Genomic DNA, 18214 nt, shown 5'->3' with positions numbered 1-18214 from the left:
TGATGTGTATATTCGAAATGCATTTATTTGATAATGAGTAATGAATTCTATCTATAAAAAAAACAAAAAAATCCACATTTCCTCAACCAAATCTGACGAACCATTAAACAACGTCAACGATGTTCTCAAAACCGATCACACCCTATGGAAATATGCTTCATGCTAAATTCTCACCCCACCGATAAAGCTAAACGATAACCAACAAAATAAATAAAAAGCTGCCCCACTCAGGTCCACGTTCATGTCCAACTAACCAAGAACTGGGGGATGAAATTTGAGAAAGGAGCAAACTGAGCGGCTCCAAATCACCATTACCCCCCGCGTACACATTTACACACAGCAACTCTCGTCGTCAAGGAAAATCAAGGTTTAACGAGATGTGGAAAAACTGTGCAAACAACAGACATGAGAAAATGAGTTCGCAATACACCACGTGAGCCTTGGCAAGGATAGAGTGAGAGCAAACATATCCGATTAACAGCGGGTCCAGGATACCCGTAAGCCAGGCCAGTGAGTGCGAGAGTGAAACAAACCATGTCCTGAAGATAAAGAGCAATTGGTACGTAGGAAATGGGAAATCGCACCGAAAAAGGTGCGTCTCCGGCACGTCCAAAAAGCGAGACTATAATCGGAATTTATATTCACCGATGAGGGAGAAGGGAGGGTAGGAATTGGAAAACTTCCGTCCTCTTTCGACCGTCCTGCTATTGTGTGTGTCCGGTTTGAAATGAAATCCTTTTGCCATCTCTTTCGTCTGTTAAGCTCATGATAAACATTGCCTGTTCATTGCCAGTTTACTTTCATAATTTCTTTCTACACTATGTTAAACTTATTAATATTTTCACATTTTAATTAATTCTTCCCATTAATTTTTGAGCGTGGAATAATTTAGGGCAGGAGGCTATTTAAATTGAATATTAAATTGTTAAACATAGAGTGTAATAATAAAAGCTAATATAAAACAGGCTTTGCAATAGCAATCACAATTGCAACTCGTTTATCCGGGCGCCTTGATTAAACGGGCGCGTCGGATTATCCGTGAACAAAATGACTGTCAACCGCACAATCGTTTAACGCTTTTGTTACGCATTTCATTTTAGTTACAATGTTTTTATCACACTGATGTGAAATAAAAAAAGTTTTAAAAACATAATTTAAATTTAATTAAAAAACCAAAAATATTAAAAGTTGTAATACATATAGGAACGTTTATCCTTAAAAATGGATTATCCGGCATAATAGAGGATAGAATAGACGTCCCCGGATAACGGAGATTCTTCTTCTTGTGCCGCACTTGGTCTGTCATTTTTGAGTTTCCTTGGACTTTAATTGCCCGTGACCGAAATAGTCAGCCCTGCGTACTTGGGTACACTCCCGATGAGATTTGATACCCGGTGCCGTCGTGTAAAGACCGGCGCCGTTACCATCTACTCCATCGAGTCGACAAATTAAGGTTCTGCATTAGTGTCATGTTGTGGCATTTAATTTCTCTGCCAATAAACCTTACATCGGTGTATTTTTCAACATTATTATTTTTATCTATTTATTTTAACTGAACCCATTACGAAGATTTCAACAAATGGTAACCTTTGCACTATTGATAGGAAAACTTTCCCTAAACCTACCCTTAGAAGTAGTCCGCTCTTGAGTCTTTACACCACGACCAACAAGAATCAGGCAATCGGATGGAAAATTGTGTGCTGGGAAAAATGAGCAAAATCAGGATGTGGAAAACCTGAAAAGCCACAGAGCACGGTGGATCCAGTGCTTAGGTATGCCGAAACGGTGACGAAAAGAAACAAGTGACTTGTTGGAATAACAGCGCCACAACAACGTTCGTCCGGGGCACAACACACTGTGCCGAGCACAGAGTGTGGTGCTGTTTGTTGTGCTCGATTCATTTTCCCGAGACGGCAGAAGCACAGAATCACAACCAAAAACCGACGACGACGATGATGGTAAAAGTTTCAGCAAAAAGGAAAAAGGCGGAAAAATCGATATCATTTTACGTCAAATCCAGAGCCCACTGGAGCGTCACAATGAGGTATTTGTTTGGCAGTGTGTGTGTTTGTGTATGTATGGCTGTGTGGCACAACGAAGAAGTTTGTGCGCGTGTGCACGTGTGTATGTGTGCCCAGAAGCGATGGGACGGGGTGGAAGGTTTCCAGCAGGACTGTTGCTTCGCCCAAAAAAAGGTTCTCAAATGCAAGAAAAATGGCTTTAAGAGTAATAAGAAAATTTTAATATATTATTGTCCAATTACTAGCCGATGGTAATTTTAATTTCAAAGTATTTCTCAAGATGTTAAAATAAAATACAAATTAATTTTATCAATTCAAATCAATCATTTCAAATCAATTAAATAAATAGTCATTATTTAAAAAAAATCACACAAAATAAAAAAGATAGGTTATAATTTCCAATAAATTTCAAACATCACCAAGCGCATTGGATTTAAAGGAAATTATTTCATTCAGGTTACCGTTAAATGACACCAAATATCCTTTTGGGAGATCTATTTCGCTTCCTGAATTTCACAATCCCAAATCAATGTCAACTATTTGAACAATTTCGTCTTCAACCCCACCCAAATCGAGTCGGACTAGGATTTAACTTCCATTTTCTTCTTTTAAAACTAGGACAAGAAGATCGAATTTTCCTTTTTCGTGTGTGTGTAGGCAACTTCCATCGGTGTATTGATGACGGAAGTAAAAAATAATAGGACATGTATTCCTGAATACAATACTTAAATAAATAAATTATATTTTCTCGATTTTGTATTGATTTGTTGCGGAAAACAAAATATTTTTCTAATAGTTTCGATATATTTGGAGTAATTTAAAGCTTAAAAAAATATTTTAAATCACGAGTATTTTTTACAGGATTATTAATTGGTACGGTTTTTTTTTAATATTGGAAATATATTTATAAACGTTTTAAAGCCAAATATTTTCTAGAGATAATGAAGATTTGTTATATAAATATAAATGTTTTAAAATATAGTACTATTTATTTTAAACAATTAATCAACTTTTGATAAATTTACTATGCTTTGTGCAATGCATCTTACCGACACTAGAGTTGCGAAAAAACTTTAATGTCTCCATAACAAAAAAATGACCACTTCCCAAACCCTTTCCTAAAGGAAACGACCAAGCGAGAAATAAATAGCTCGTCCATACAAATCGATTGTATTAAAATATTAAAGCAATTTTCGAAAAAACTTTTATCACCAACCCTTGTGCTCGGAAGGACTAGACGCCATATCACACTGGGACTCTCTCCTTCCAAAAGGCGAAACCACCTCACCCTTAATGTCGTTTGGGGTTTTATGCTTTGACCAACATAAAAAAGAGAGAGAGAGAGAGGGAGAGAGTGAAATACAGAAACAGAATGGCTTTAAAAGGACGAGCGATAGAGACGGCAAATCTGGAAACGCTTGAATGAACTTCAGCAAGGATATAACCGCGGCCGCTGACAACGCAGGAAAAGGTTCGAATTTTCTTTTGCATCTCGCACCATGGAGTTGCGCCAATATCCACGATTGCAAACATCGCAGCACACGTTTTGAAACCATTTTTCGTAACGATGCTTTGCAAAACTTTTTCCCGTTTATCATTTACTCGAAAGAAGTGGAAAGTAACAATAACAACCAAAACAAAAAAACCAGGGAAATATTGCAAACAAACGAGATGAAGGAAAATCCGAAACATTGCAAAACACCAGAAAGCAATGGAAAAATAGCCCCACCGGGCTATGTGTGTGCGTGTGCCAGAACGAGAGCTACAAACAAAAGGGAGAGGAAGTAAAAGGGAGGAAAAAATAGAGCATGCAAGTGGAGCGGCTCATCTCCTCGTCACCGTAACAACCTTCAACCCCTCAGCATAGCACACGAAAAGAGATCCCAGCATCGCGCCGGATCCACCTTTCATGACACTGGAGAGATATGGATTTATGTATGAGAGCGCTTGTACCATTTTATCGGGTGCGCTATTTTGTGCTTTTGCATACATTATTGTTACCTTTTTTCTGTTTAATATTTGTCTTGTTAGCCTAAGCATTAGTGTTCGGGCAGCTTTCTGTGTTCGCTTCTGGTACCGGAATGAAGTTCTGTGGTTGTAATGGGATTTGCTATTAATTCAAATATGCACACTAATTGGAATGGTAATACAGTGTTCCAAGATGCAAATATATGTATAAAAACAGATATATAAATTAGTTAAAAAAAATAATTTGTTCAATTGGATCTCTCATATCTCTCAAATATTAAGTTTCCTTCATTTACAGACATGTAAAAGGCAACTCTTTTTACAGCCATAAAGGATTTACTGCTTCTTTTCAACAACAATTAATTAATCACTAACAATTACCGGAACCGACTGACAATTCCAGTCGAGATTTGAACCCCGATCAGACATGTCGTTGACCGTTGACGCTACCGACGTAACCATTTAAGCATCCTCCATGAGACATGCAAACTATCGTATATAAACTATACCTCTTGTATGCAACGAATACTAATTAAATATCCGTTTAACAGCTCAAAAACAAGTTGACACAATATAGTAACAATCATAAAAATATATCATAATAAAAAAATCATCATAATAAAAAAATCATACTAGGGGCGGCCCGGTGGTGCATGTGAAAAACGGCGCCCGTCCACACGGCAGGGACCGGGTTCAAATCCCATCCGAACCGTCCCCCCGTAGCAAGGACTGACTATCCTGCTACGTGGTAAAATAAGTCTTGATACGGCCAGGCCGTTCTAACCGAGCAAAAAAAAAAAAAAAAAAAAATCATACTTTAAAATTAAAAAAAAATCTTTATGCAATCTTGATTACGAAATCGCTGTTGAAGCATCGAAATCTACATCTTAATTATTTTTATTATTAATACACAACAGAAACTAAACGGCAAAGGCTTCCAGTTTAGCAATATAAATTAAAAGCCCGTCAATTTCCGTGCTCACTTAACCATGAAATTTATAATTTGTTTCAAATTGAGTACATCGGTCACACCAATTAGTCAACGCTGATACGCTTAACCGCTGCAAATGATGTGTTTTTTCTTCCAACAAAAAAAGACATGTGTTAAGCATTGGATAAGGCAAGAGAAACATACTTTATGTACAAAACAATTCCAACTAGTGTTTGATATTATTGCGAGTCTCCAAAAGGTAAACTTTTGGCCTCTCCCGATATGTTCACTGCTGTTTTGCTGCAATCCATTAAACAACCTACTTCTTGAGCTACTGAATAGCGGACCTGCCATTTAAATAACTATACGCCACATACACGCACACGAAGCGTACATTTTATGCAGTTAAAAATGATGTTTTTTATTATCTTGTTATTATATTCTTTAAGCATTCCCTAAAAAAAAAGACTTTGCTAGAACATTTTCCTTTTCCCCCTGTTTTGTCCTCTATGCTTTAATGTTTGCATTATTGATTTCTTTTCAAACCTTTCTCGCTTTAGGGGATTCACTTCCCGCTCTGGGGGTATACATAGCCAGATGAATAGTTGTCGCCGTTGTCGTAGGGGTTTTTTTTTACTTCCGTTTGTCACACTATACAACGGGTCGGATTCCTTCGAAACCGGGAACCGATTTGACTAAAACATGAATGTGATAGAATCGAAGCTTTCATTCCTTTTTTCCTCCCTTTTGCTCCTCACAATGCATCCACCTAACCCCGTATCCAATACCTACTTCAGACGAGGATATTAGTTTTCGTTCAGTCCCAAAAACCACGCGATACGATTGTCGACGAAACATGGAAAACCGCGTTCACTGTTTTCTCGCTCACTCTCTCTTACTCTTTTGCTCTCTTTGGGAAAATCGGTTACCAATTCTTCTCGCTTTTCCACCATCCAGCTTGGTGGAAAATGAGGAAAAATGTATCAAAATCAAGCTGCCTGTATTGGTATATCGAAAATACATCTCTTGCTCTTACTGTGTTTAATGGCGAACAAAAGAGAGAGAAAAACATTTATAGAGCATGAGCCGAAAGACGAACGGAGCAGCCGGAAGTTATCTGGCAGAGCAACGCGGGAAGGCCCACATACCGACGGAATGGAGAAATGGTTCAAAATACACCGGAACCGGGAAACATACTGCACACACAAAAGAAAAACGAGCGCAGAAGCAAAAGTTTTCCTTCCATCCTTTTCCCACACAGAAAGCCTGGTTGCGTCCTTGTTGCGCACTCCGTTGGGAAGCGTCACAAATATCCTCTTGAGGAAAAACACGCTAAATGACCCTTTGGCTGGGTTTACTACTCTGCTGATTCCGTTTTGTTCTGTGGCTTAAAGGTAAATTAAAACTAGCGTACAACGTCGGGGAAAGGAGATTTAGGAAAAAAAATCTTTAAAAATAATCTTGATGTGAAACGGAAATTAAACAAATTCTAAAATATCAAAGTCTCATTCTCGGCGTGAAGTTATGAATGAAATGTTAATGTTTCTCTAAACTGCAGCACCGGTGGGAAATAAAACATATGCAAATACACACACACACACAAAAACCCCGCGCATGTATCACGCAACCGTTTCTCGATGACTTTGCAAATCGAAAAATGCGCATTCATTGCTACAAAGTCGTGCATATGGCGTCGTTTCCTGTGTTGGGGTTTGAGAAACAATTTGCCAAAAAAAATAATAAAAAAATAAATCATGTACTGTATGATGTATTTGCACATATTCGGCCTTTTAAATGCCATCTTTGCCGAAAACCAACAACAAAAAAACCTTGAACTGTTCCAACCGGGAACAAAAGGGAACCGGCGGGGGAAGGGACAATTGCAATTCGCACACGTCATAAAGCCACAAAACACGGAGTAACCCGCGGGGAGGGTAGTTCCATGTTTCGATGTGACCTTCTTTCTCTCGCATTAAAATCCAACGTCCGTTAAAAGAAAACCCTTCGATTGGAGAGCCATTTTTGTGTCTCGTGAGATAATGTCGAGGCCGTTTGAAATTGTGTATGTGTGAGAGAGAAAGAGAGAGAGAGAAGTTTTTTCCATTTAACGCCACTTGGGGAGGAGGAAAGGTTGTACCTTATACCATCATCGCCTTCATCGGTGGCAATCATCAAATTGGACGCTGGTCGCTCTACCAGCATCAATTTATGAATTTACTTCTCGCCTGACCTCGCCAGATTGTGAAACACTCGGTCACAATTACCACCACCCCAACACCACAGAACTCAACTCTCGTCCATACGGTTCTGTCGTCTAATGCAAAAACGCGACAGTACACAGAGCAACTAAGTGGCTCTGGCCACTCTTATTTCTATGTATCGATTTATTCATTTTATTCGAACGTTCTACCTTATTAAAAAAAATGAATTCCTCATACGAATCAGAATCCAACAATCACTCGTCATACCTAGTTAGCGTACAAAATGACAAAACAAACACGCAGATAATGTATTGCTGTCATCTGAAGCAAACAAGTGGGCGCTATAAACAACGCAACGCAAGTTATGATTAAAATCCCGCAAAAGCGTAGCACGGAACATGATCTTGCGCCGGAGGTAAGTTTATTATTTACGACAGACGGACAGAGAAAGTGATGATAAACAGCAAGTGTGTGTTTACGTTTTTAGATACAAAATTGTGTCGCATTTACCAGTTTATTGTACAAGATTAAAGAGATAGATCCCAATTAAATTAATTCCTTGAAGGACTACAAAAGCCCTACCAGCTACCAGGAAGTTGTTCCATATTTGTATATCTTCAATACTCACTTTCTAAGCATTTGAGTTAAAGGATTTTGTTATTTAAGTGCTACAGTTAAACGTATTTCTCGATGCCTTGCAAGTTGAAGTTGAATATTTAAGAATCATTTCCATTAACAAGATTAAATTACTTTTAAATCTAGATCATTTCACAAAACCCAGAAAGTGGGAAGGATTCCGTATCTTCCAGTACTTGTTCCACTTCTACTTGAAACGAATTCAGTAATTGGTGCATCTGTCTAACTTAACCTCAAACATTTTGGAAAATTGGAAAACTCTATAAAATAGAGTACGCGTTCATCAGTTCGTATGAAATGAAGGTACTTTTCCTTTATTATTATTGGTCTAACCATTATTTCTGAATTTCCTTGACTTAACTAATTTTTTTCAAAGTTGCGTTATTCAAGTTCTGTCCACTGATGCAATTGGCTCTGGATGAGAATTGAGAACGATGCCATCGTTTATAACAAACAGTATTTATAAGAGAATAAAGTTCCAGATCTCCTTTCGTCGTCCGTATTTAAATAAATAAATGGAAAATAAAATTTCAAAATATTTTCATGTTGTCAATTTCCAACATCACCTATCAATTCACGTTCAATTACACTTTTTATTCTTTCATCTGTTCTCGAAATAAAGAAAAAAAATATGTAAAAAAAATTCAATTACCAATTAAGGCACACAACATACGGGAACTTGCTCTCTCTCTTGTCAAACGAGAAAGGTTCTCCCTTCCTGTTGGTCTTGGTATGTTTTTTTCCCTCGACCATCTTCCACCTCTGATCGCTTTCCCCTTTACGCATCCTGGTACTTATAAAATGTTCTCTCGTTTTTTGTTCACAATTTTCACACCAATTTTGGGTGCCACCGTGACCAAACACATGCACACACACAACAGTGCCCGTATACGGGGTTGGGTCCGATTAGAAGTGGATGAGACTGTTTATTTCCCTTCAGCTTTCGAACAGTTTTTAGATGTCTTTCCAGCCTGCGCACAGAGCAATGCAGCTCTGGCCACCACATACACAAACACACGATATTCAATTCAACAATCAAACGTCGTTGCCGCGTTTTTTTGGTGTGCATTGATTTTTGGTAGAAGAAAACACACGAAACATCAACAACCACAATGAGCGAAATGAAGTTGGAACGAATAAAAACCCGAACAAAAAAAAACAAAACGGAATTGCAAAAACAAACCTTCTTTTCATCTCCGGTCCAATGGAACACGTTTGGCATTCCAGAAGCGATTGGACCAACAAAAAAGGACATCTCAATGTTTGACGGAATTGCTAATAGTGGGTTTGGTAGTTTTTTTCCTTCAAATTTTTCTTTTCTCTTTCATGTACATAAATTGAAACCAATAATATAGCAATAAATGAAGAATTTATCTCTGATAGAATTTTATATCTAAACAATTAAAGGTCATGAACATGGTAGACAAAATTCATTAACATTAGCTGGAATCTTGAAGTTTAAAAAAAGGAACTTCAAAAGTATTCAAAATAAGTAGAACAACCTCAAAAATTTGCACAAATCGAAACCAATAAGATACACAGAATTGATATAAAATTATTCGTTCAATTAAGCATTCGCATCCTGCAATATTTGCGATTCATATTTGTTTCCGTAATCCGAATGGCAAACATTATGGGAAACCAAATTTCACCAACATTACCGTACATAAATCAATCAAATTACATACACACAAACACACAGAAAGATACACATTGCTTTATACACGAAACCATCATAAAATGGCTTTACAGTGTACATCAAAAGCTTTTCCCAGCGCTAATTAAAAGCCATCACAACATAACAAAAAAAAAATCATTTCATTACGAATGATAATTTTCATAAAATCACAACCAACAAAACCCGGACGATCGATCGATTTGGCAAGGCAATAGCCTAACCCACAAGGGTGGAAGAATTGGGGCGAAGGGGCATGTATGATATCATCTGATTCTGACATGTGTAATCATTTGCACAATAAGTGCCACAAATGTAAAAAGGATGTTTAAAAGCTGCAATGACACTAGAGCACAGAGTTTAAGGGGTTTCGGGCTTTGATAAATGTGTTCTCTTCTAGGAAAAATTTGGTTTTATTACATACTAACATGGATTGTGCATTGATAAAGGCATAAATAACCGATCAATTAATCTCGTGGCTGGATACATTAATTTCAATAACTTTACTCCAGCTACCAATGCATGATACACCTGTTGTTTAGTTTTGTGAGCGGTTATTTAAAAGCATCCAAAGTTAAATATTTTTTAATTATAAATACATTCACACATTAGTTATAAATACATTATAAATACAGTCGCATCAGTAGCTTAACCGATGCCGGCATAATTTTGCATATACTTACAGCGTTTCTCAATTTATATTGTACCGTCATCTACATTTATTGAGAAGGCTTTTAGAGGACTTGTAAGCAACTAGATGACATCGTAGACGTGCTGGATGACATAGAGAGACGGATAAGTACTTTTGTAAAGTTACCATAGGAAATGGCATTCATAGCTGATTAAATTGTAAACAAGTTTTGTGGCGCAACGGAAAGTGTCCAACCTACAGGTATAAACACATAAGCTATGATGACATCTAGTTGTGTTTAACGTTTCATATAACCTTTTTTAAGATATGTGGATGACATTACAATATCATCTGAGAAACGCTTTATATATTAAAGTGCCACTGATTTTAACCTCAAAAACACAACAATATTCATTCCACAAAGGAAGAAAGAAACCGCAGTACATGCCTGACAAACCAAAATATATAACTTTAACTTAAAACTGTGTATAAGAAAAAAAACCCTAAATCTCATCCGTTTTGTTACAAGGGAAAATGGTGACAAAAATATAAGTTTCGCCATCTTCTTCAACTTTCTCAAATATTCAAAGTGCAATAAAATATAAATGTGAGTAGAGCTGGCACATTCATTATGCTAGGCGCAGTGCAAATGTGCAGTAATACATAAAACATGATAAAGTGTATTCCACGCTGTCCAGGAAAAGTCCTTCATAACTCCACTCCAGACATTAGTGACTTGGTTGAAGGGGGTAACGAGCAATATCGATTTTACAAGTAATTTAAAAATGGCATCAAGAAATATTTTACAAATTATTACTACATCTTCTACGGGAAGTTTGTTAAAGCTTAAGTGTGAATTTATTGAACAAACTTTCCATGTATTTCTTCAACTTTGATTAGCCATACGTACTCCGATCCGATTCACCAACTATTACAGGCAGTTTGTAGTGATCGCGTTCGTACATATCTCTATGGTCATCAAACGGAGCACTCCTCTAGAAGGTGAGCAAGGTGCAATAAAACAACAAAACTTTACAACCCGACCTGCAATGAACATGACCATGGGGATTGGATTTTATGACAAACGAGCTAATGACACGGGACAGGAAAATGTCATTTACAATTACTGAATAAAGTTAACGATTACGGTTAACACAAAAAATTGGTTTGCTAATTACAAGAAAATTTCGATTCCGCTTACAGAACCGGACAACAAAAAAGTTGGACCTTTGAATGTTCAAATTAAAATAATTTACTCAACGCGTCTTTACGTGCAGGATGATGCAGTTTGCTCCACATGGAGGGATCCTCACGCAAATAGCTCAAAGCATGCGGAAATGCTTCATATTGGAGGTAAATGCATCAAACCCAATCACCCAGAAGTAGAGGACACCTTCCCTCGAGTGGCAAGTTATGCAATAAAACGAGATGTTCTTGTTCCTGCCGTCGTACATTCACCATTCTCGTTTGGAGTTAAACCCGTGACAAAAGGGTGATCGCTTAAGCGACATGACTGACTAGCGGCAGCGCCTTACACAACCAAGGTTTTTTTTGCCGTGGGCAAAATACTTGCACCAACTCAATCATTCCTCGGCGGCCAAAAACTAAAAAGCTTTCGGTGCAAGAATTTCTATCCATCAGAAGATGTTTTACGACCGAGAAGAACATGACTTTCGAAGGAAAAAAAAACCACAATCCAACCATCACACATTCGGAATGTTTTCGCATGATGTTTTGCTAGGTCATAAAATTACGGCAACAACACGGACAACATATCCACATTGAGAGAGTGCCAATTGGAATTCAAACTTAAGGGTTCGAACTGTGTTCTCTCCAACCGAAATAGTCATCCACAACAATTAACCACCGAGGGTAGTGGCAGTCCTGGAAGTTTGTCGTTTTATGATTTATGATGGTGCGTTGAAGCGAATTTTTCGCTCCCCAAAAGCACATTCTAAAAGATTCGGAACATTAAAATTATACCCACTATGGAACTCATCTGTTCAGTTTCGTTTTATTTTTTCTCGACGATAAAAAAAACCATCTAACTGAGAAGGAACCAGTTTTCAACCAGAACAAAAAAAACCGCATCCATCTCGTTCCAAAAACTTTGCAAAATGATGTTTATGGTCAGAAGGTTTCGAAAATAGTAAAACATAAAAAAAAGTAAGAACACGTCAATTACAATCGTGCCGCTGCTGAGGCTCAAGCCTCCGAGCTTAAAGCGAATTTAAAGCGGAAAAGGATTGTAAAAATCTCTTTATATTCGTTTTGGCTGAACGAAGGATAAATGTTATTCCCCACGTACAGGGCAGCATCCAACAAATATTGATTAGAGCGCACCAACCTTTTGATGGGTTCCGAACGTAAAAGAGTGTGTTTTTTATGGCGCATACGAGGATTTTATAATTATTTTCAAATTTTCCAATTTGCTATTTTTATATGCGCTCATCAACACGTGTTGTTTGGGGGGAAGTTGGATGTTGTTATATCGGATTTTTTTACCGTTTTTATATGGCTTTTAAACCAAAAACTAATTTAAACTAAATAATAGTGTGGTGTGATAAAATTTGCATCATAAAAGAGAATTATGGTTTCCTCCGTCAGTTATCGAATCGTCTTTTTGATGGGAAGCTATTTTGTTAAAAAACCTTTTCTCGAAACTCAGGAGTTTAATGAATATTTTTTTGTAAAACTAATAAAGACAATGAACGAAGATGTACTGTAAAGATGAAATTAATCTCCAAGCAATTTCCTTATGTTTAAAGAAGTTTATCACCATAAAAAGTTTTTGCATCCAATTGGAACTCAGAAATTCTCGCAAACTTGAATTGACATTTGTTGCAATTATTCTTTACACCTTGTACTAGAGTAGGTACTTGAGCTAAACCTTTTTTTTACAAATTTTCTTTAAAATACTCGCTTTTGTTTCATTTTTCAGACAAAATAATCAGTGCAAAAAAATGCTTTTTAAAAATTAAAAAATTTCCCGTTTGTCATGAATTGTTTTCCAAGGATTTTGGACGAAACTCTAGTGTGTTCCCCAAATTTTGTTTAATTTTTAGCAGTGAATTGTACCGGAAAAAAGGGTCAAACTACTGATCTGTTTTATTAATTCAATACTATATTTTTAAATAGGAGTATGTGAGATTTCTTTTTTGAATGAATTTGTATTTGATATAGGAAAATATTGATACATCAAATGAGTAGGTAATCCCTGTATTATCAGTAATCAAATCTAGGTCCCAATTTAAGACAAACAAAATGTCATAATTATATTTGACATAAATAAAAACATTTTAACACTTTAATGTGGAGTATTGTTTTTATATTTACAATAATTGTAAAATGTTTATACAATGATAAACAAATATCTTATTTCAGCCTTTGTGGTACCTCTCAGGTACGAAACAGGACCTCGTGAGTTAGGATCTTCATTTCATTATTCAAACATAATCTTAAAACCAGATACAATTGTCTTCTCATCTCTCGGCCGTGTGACTAAAATGTTGATAGTTTTTTGCCACATCAGCTGAAAAACCTTTGTGTGTGATGAAATTTCAACTTTCATGCGCTGACCCGCGTGTAACCCGTCAATTTGATAAGAGGTATAGAGTTAGGCGATGGAAGAGAAAAAAAAGCAAACCAAAACAAAAATGCACACAAAAACACAACTCAACCGAACAAAAGCAAGTGTAAAGTAGCGTCCACACACTTTGCACGCGATCCACAACGCACAACGAATTGATAAGAAACAAAGTGACTTACGATGCGCGAGCAAACGTTGGCGTTATCAACAATGTGTGTATGTGTGTGTGCGTGTGTGTGCGTGTGGTGGCGTAAAGGAGAGATGAAGCACAAAATGCGCAGGTTAATCGGGCCAGGAAAAGAAATTAACATGAAATTATCTTCTCAAAAACTGGAACCATTCCCTTTGTCGTTGTTCGTTGATTGTTTTTCCTTCACGTTTCCCTTGGTTACCGACTGGTTTAGTGAACCAGCGGTGTTGCAAATACGCACGAAATCAATGCCTGCTGCGTCACATCACGTGCTATTTTTCCTTCGAAAACAATATTGTTAAGCAAGCGACGGTTTGTTTACATACCGAGAAGAAGAACGTGTTTGTGTGTAAATGCGAAATAGGGCCATATATCACTGGCTGGGATTGTTTCTTTGAATTGCAATGATGCAGTTCGTGCATGGATTTCTATCAATTGTTGCCGATAACAAAACATTTGAATGCATATTCAGATGCATAAAAATGGATTTCTTTTACGCACACTAATTTATTATTAATTTTCCACACAACCGGGTGAAACACAACCGATTAATGACATTTACAAACAATGCCATTAAAAATTGTGCTCACCGGAAAATGAAATGTGTTAAAATGAAAACGAAATAAACGCACACGCACACACATTTAATTGAATAATCGAGCCTCTGTTTCACATTTTGTCGAAACGCGAAATTGCGGATGAACTTTTCTGAGTTGTTTATTTTTTTATAATTTCCCGGAAAATTTTCAACCTTTATCACCCAACACACCCAGCGAGTGCCTCTTATCGCTCTTGCTTTAATACAAAACCCCCCTCTCCCCGCCCATTACACTGTTCCCTTTCATCCCTTCATTCATGCAAACGGCCCTTAAAAATGTCAAAGCTGTCATTTAAACAACTCACCCTGATATCCATAATCGGGCCGCTTCTGATGATGCTGGGATTGCCTTTGCTTTCCCCCGTTGATGATGATGATGCTCTGCCGCCGTTGTATTCGTTATACGGTGTTCACCGTTTCAATATTGATGATGTTATGTTCCACCTGACCCGAAACCGAACGTTTGCTGGGACGAGAGCAGACTGGACGTTTTGTTGATGATGAGGATGATGTTGATGCGCGTTTTGCCGTTTTTTTTTTCTCTCGCTAGCCTTCAAGTCTTTTATTTTTCTTAGTACTTGCAACAACAACAACAAAAACAACTTTAATTCGCCGTTTCAGTGAGAGTGAGAGAATCACTAATAATGGAATTTCGCTATGTGTGAGCGCGTTGAGCCAGTGAGAAGATGGAACCGCTCACGCACAGTGAGCGAGTTTCTCCATTTACATTAACAAAAAACCCGAAAAAACCGGCCTTTATAATGCGCGCGAGTGGAAGTGAAGGGGTAGATTCCTGTTTTTTTCTCTTTATTTAACTTTTTTTTTGTGGTTAAACGGAACAATTCACGATGAATATGTCGTTCCGACAGCCGGCTTTTCACGAAAGGTGAGAGATGACAATGCGAGCTGCTCACGGGATGCTGAGCCCGATTTTTCGATTAATGGGCGAAAAAAAAGCAACAATGCACTCGTTTTGTAAATGCGGGAAACACACCCCCACCTTATCACCATAATACCACACTAACGGCCGGCAGCAAAAACCACTATTCGACGACGACGATCGACGGGTGTAAATTCGTTAGCGACGGAAACACTCACAAATGAGACATTTAATGACTATTTAATTTTACTTCTTTTTTTTCTCAATTTATCTCATTAATTTTTCCAACAACATCACATCTCCCTTTGGGGGAAGGAATACAAACACACACATACATAGACACACACATACACACTTCTGCTTCACACGGCGTAAGAAACAACTGAACTAGCCGTATTCCATTCCGTTAAAAGCGGCGGCAGACAGCTTTTGCTATAGATTATTGCACACTTGATTGATTTTTTTTTCTTCTTCACAAACAAACAGCGTAATTTCTCTTTTTTTACAATGAATTAAGAAAAAAAAACTCGCTTGCCACGCACACAGCACCGACCACACACGTCAGGACAGAAGGTTCTATTAAAGGGAGGGAAAAGAAAATCATTAATTAGGAAGATAATTTTCTGTCTGCATATTTAGAGCGTTAATTGTCATGCCCAATGGGTATATTGTGTATTTATATGGTTTATGTGTGAGAAGAATTATATTACTTCTATGAATACACGTATACACAGTCTCTTGCGACGATGTTAAGTGGAATTTGATTGTTTTTCATATTTAACACTTTTTTATTGTTTCATTTAAACTTTTGTTCGCGTTTTTTTTTGTCCTATTTGTCATTAACTCCATTAACACATGAAAAGCTGAATGCAGTAGAGTTCGTGCAAAACACATTGTAAACTGAACACTCGATCACTTAAATTTCAACTAAAATTTGTGCGTTGTTTTGCTATTTGAACGTTACCGAGGCAACACAATAACGACAAAAAAAACGACACACACTCGCCTTTACGCAGCAGGAAAGAGTGAAACGACGTAGGCCATGAGTTTGTGTGAGTTTGCGTGGCTCTAAATGAATATTTAAGCAGTCAAGGGGGACAAACGACGGATTCAACCGGGGTTGGGGAGAGGGGGAAGGAAACATATACATTGTATGCAATCGTTTATTACTTATTCACATACATACTGCACACACACACACGTAGGCCAGCAAATGTTCACTAATAAAAAAAATCATTGAACATTCGACAGGAACAAAAGAAATTTTATTTCGTGACAAAACATTCAAATACACACACACACACAGAGACACAGGTCTACGCATGAAGAACACTGTTGTCGGAAATAATTCACACTCAAATTGTTTCTCGAGATTATCGCATTATATACTGCGGCTCACTATACGTGAGGTGAAACAAGAAAGACAATTTTTGCTCACACGTCACACATAAAATACGCGTTTCATCTCCGTCTCATATGTAAAACATTAAGATGATAAATGCACCCCGTACTGCCAAGATTGGAAGCGATTAGCATGATGAAAAATTGCACAAAAATCGAAAAAAAACGTTAATTGATAAGAAGAAAAACAACAGCACAAGGTTAAGTATTTCTCCCCCTCCCCCTCACAGTGAGCAACACACCGGCAATATAATCACACTTCACTTCATTAATCAGAATGCCATCCTCCTTTTATTTCTGTTGGTTGCATACACGAGAAAAAAAAATATATAGAGAGCAAATTGCACCGAATAAAAGGGAAAAAACAACAATAACTGCACACTGTATGGCTACCCCCTCCCCACGTATGCATTTATGTGCGTTCAACATAATGCTTTTATTACACATCTTCCTTCCCATTCGCACCGATGGCAATTTTAGGTCGGGGTTTTGAATCTGCCATTCGCTCTATCTTTCTCACTCTCACTTTCCCTATTCTCACTTGTTTTTCTCGCTCTCAGCTATGTTAAATGACGTTACACATCGTTCGTCGGTGAGGGTGGGAAGAGTGGGATCTTGTTTTTTTTCTCTAATGCTTAATGTCCCACACCCTGCACCTTCACCCCTTTTCCACACACACACCCCCGAAGAACTTCTCTTCTAGCTTACCCTTGTAGGCCTTTCGGACTTCACTCCAAAACACGAACGCACTTTTTTTTCCCACAAATGCACAAACGCGACCCGGCACCAACGCAAATTTTGCTTTTGCTAACAAATTTTTGTTTAATTATTACTTTGTGATTAAACTGTTTTTTTTTTTGCTTTTTCGAATAATTGCGTTACGTAGAGTTTAATACAAAACCACTTTTGATACAAGCGCGGACGCACCAAGCAGCACGTCCGTTCGCTCCGAGTGTTGCGAGAGAAAAAAGCTGATGTGCTGCTTCCGCCAGACAAAACTCAACGCGTGTGCGAGCCGAAATCTCACGACATTAAGGCGTATCTAGATCGGTCTCAACTGCTCACGGCTCACTAGGTTTAAAAATGTTATGGCCCCATGCAAATAACGCACGTGCGTTTTGATGCAATTTTTAAATAACTTTAATTTTGTTTTCTTTAAAATATACATGTTTTAATAGAACGTTGTTAATGCTGCGCTATTTTTCGATTGTTTATTTATTTGCCATTGCGTGCCTTCGTAAATTAAGTTGCATAGACCGTTGACTAATATGCTCGCTCACGCTGATCTCACGGTATAAGCTTTCGGAGAGAATTTTCGTTCCATCTCGCTCTTTTTCGCGGCAGAACGGTCTAGCCGAAATGAGATATCTCTTTTCTCACTTCACTTTGGTGGGAAATTCTGCTCATAATAGTGAGATAGTTTAACACATTGTGAATTATATGCAAATATTTTATGTCACTTCAAAATACCATGTGTGTTTGACAAAAAAAAA

At 37.6% G+C, this 18214-nt stretch overlaps 1 protein-coding gene across 1 annotated transcript in view; it reads right to left on the bottom strand.

Annotated features, from left to right (window-relative positions):
* The window catches only part of LOC125769785 (uncharacterized), a 64670-nt gene extending 46837 nt beyond the window's left edge, over positions 1–17833 (bottom strand). The window contains exons 1-2 of the mRNA XM_049438643.1: positions 17430–17833; positions 14746–15896 (exon numbers count right to left, since the gene is read on the bottom strand). Coding sequence (XP_049294600.1) covers positions 14746–14757 — 12 coding nt within the window. The 5' untranslated portion in view covers positions 14758–15896; positions 17430–17833. The remainder of the gene's footprint in view (positions 1–14745; positions 15897–17429) is intronic.
* Between the last annotated feature and the right edge of the window lie 381 nt (positions 17834–18214).

This window comes from Anopheles funestus, chromosome 3RL (assembly GCF_943734845.2).
Source record: "Anopheles funestus chromosome 3RL, idAnoFuneDA-416_04, whole genome shotgun sequence".
NCBI lineage: Eukaryota > Metazoa > Arthropoda > Insecta > Diptera > Culicidae > Anopheles > Anopheles funestus.
The sequence above is the reverse complement of the archived record's forward strand: the minus strand, read 5'-3'. Positions and strand labels throughout refer to the sequence as shown.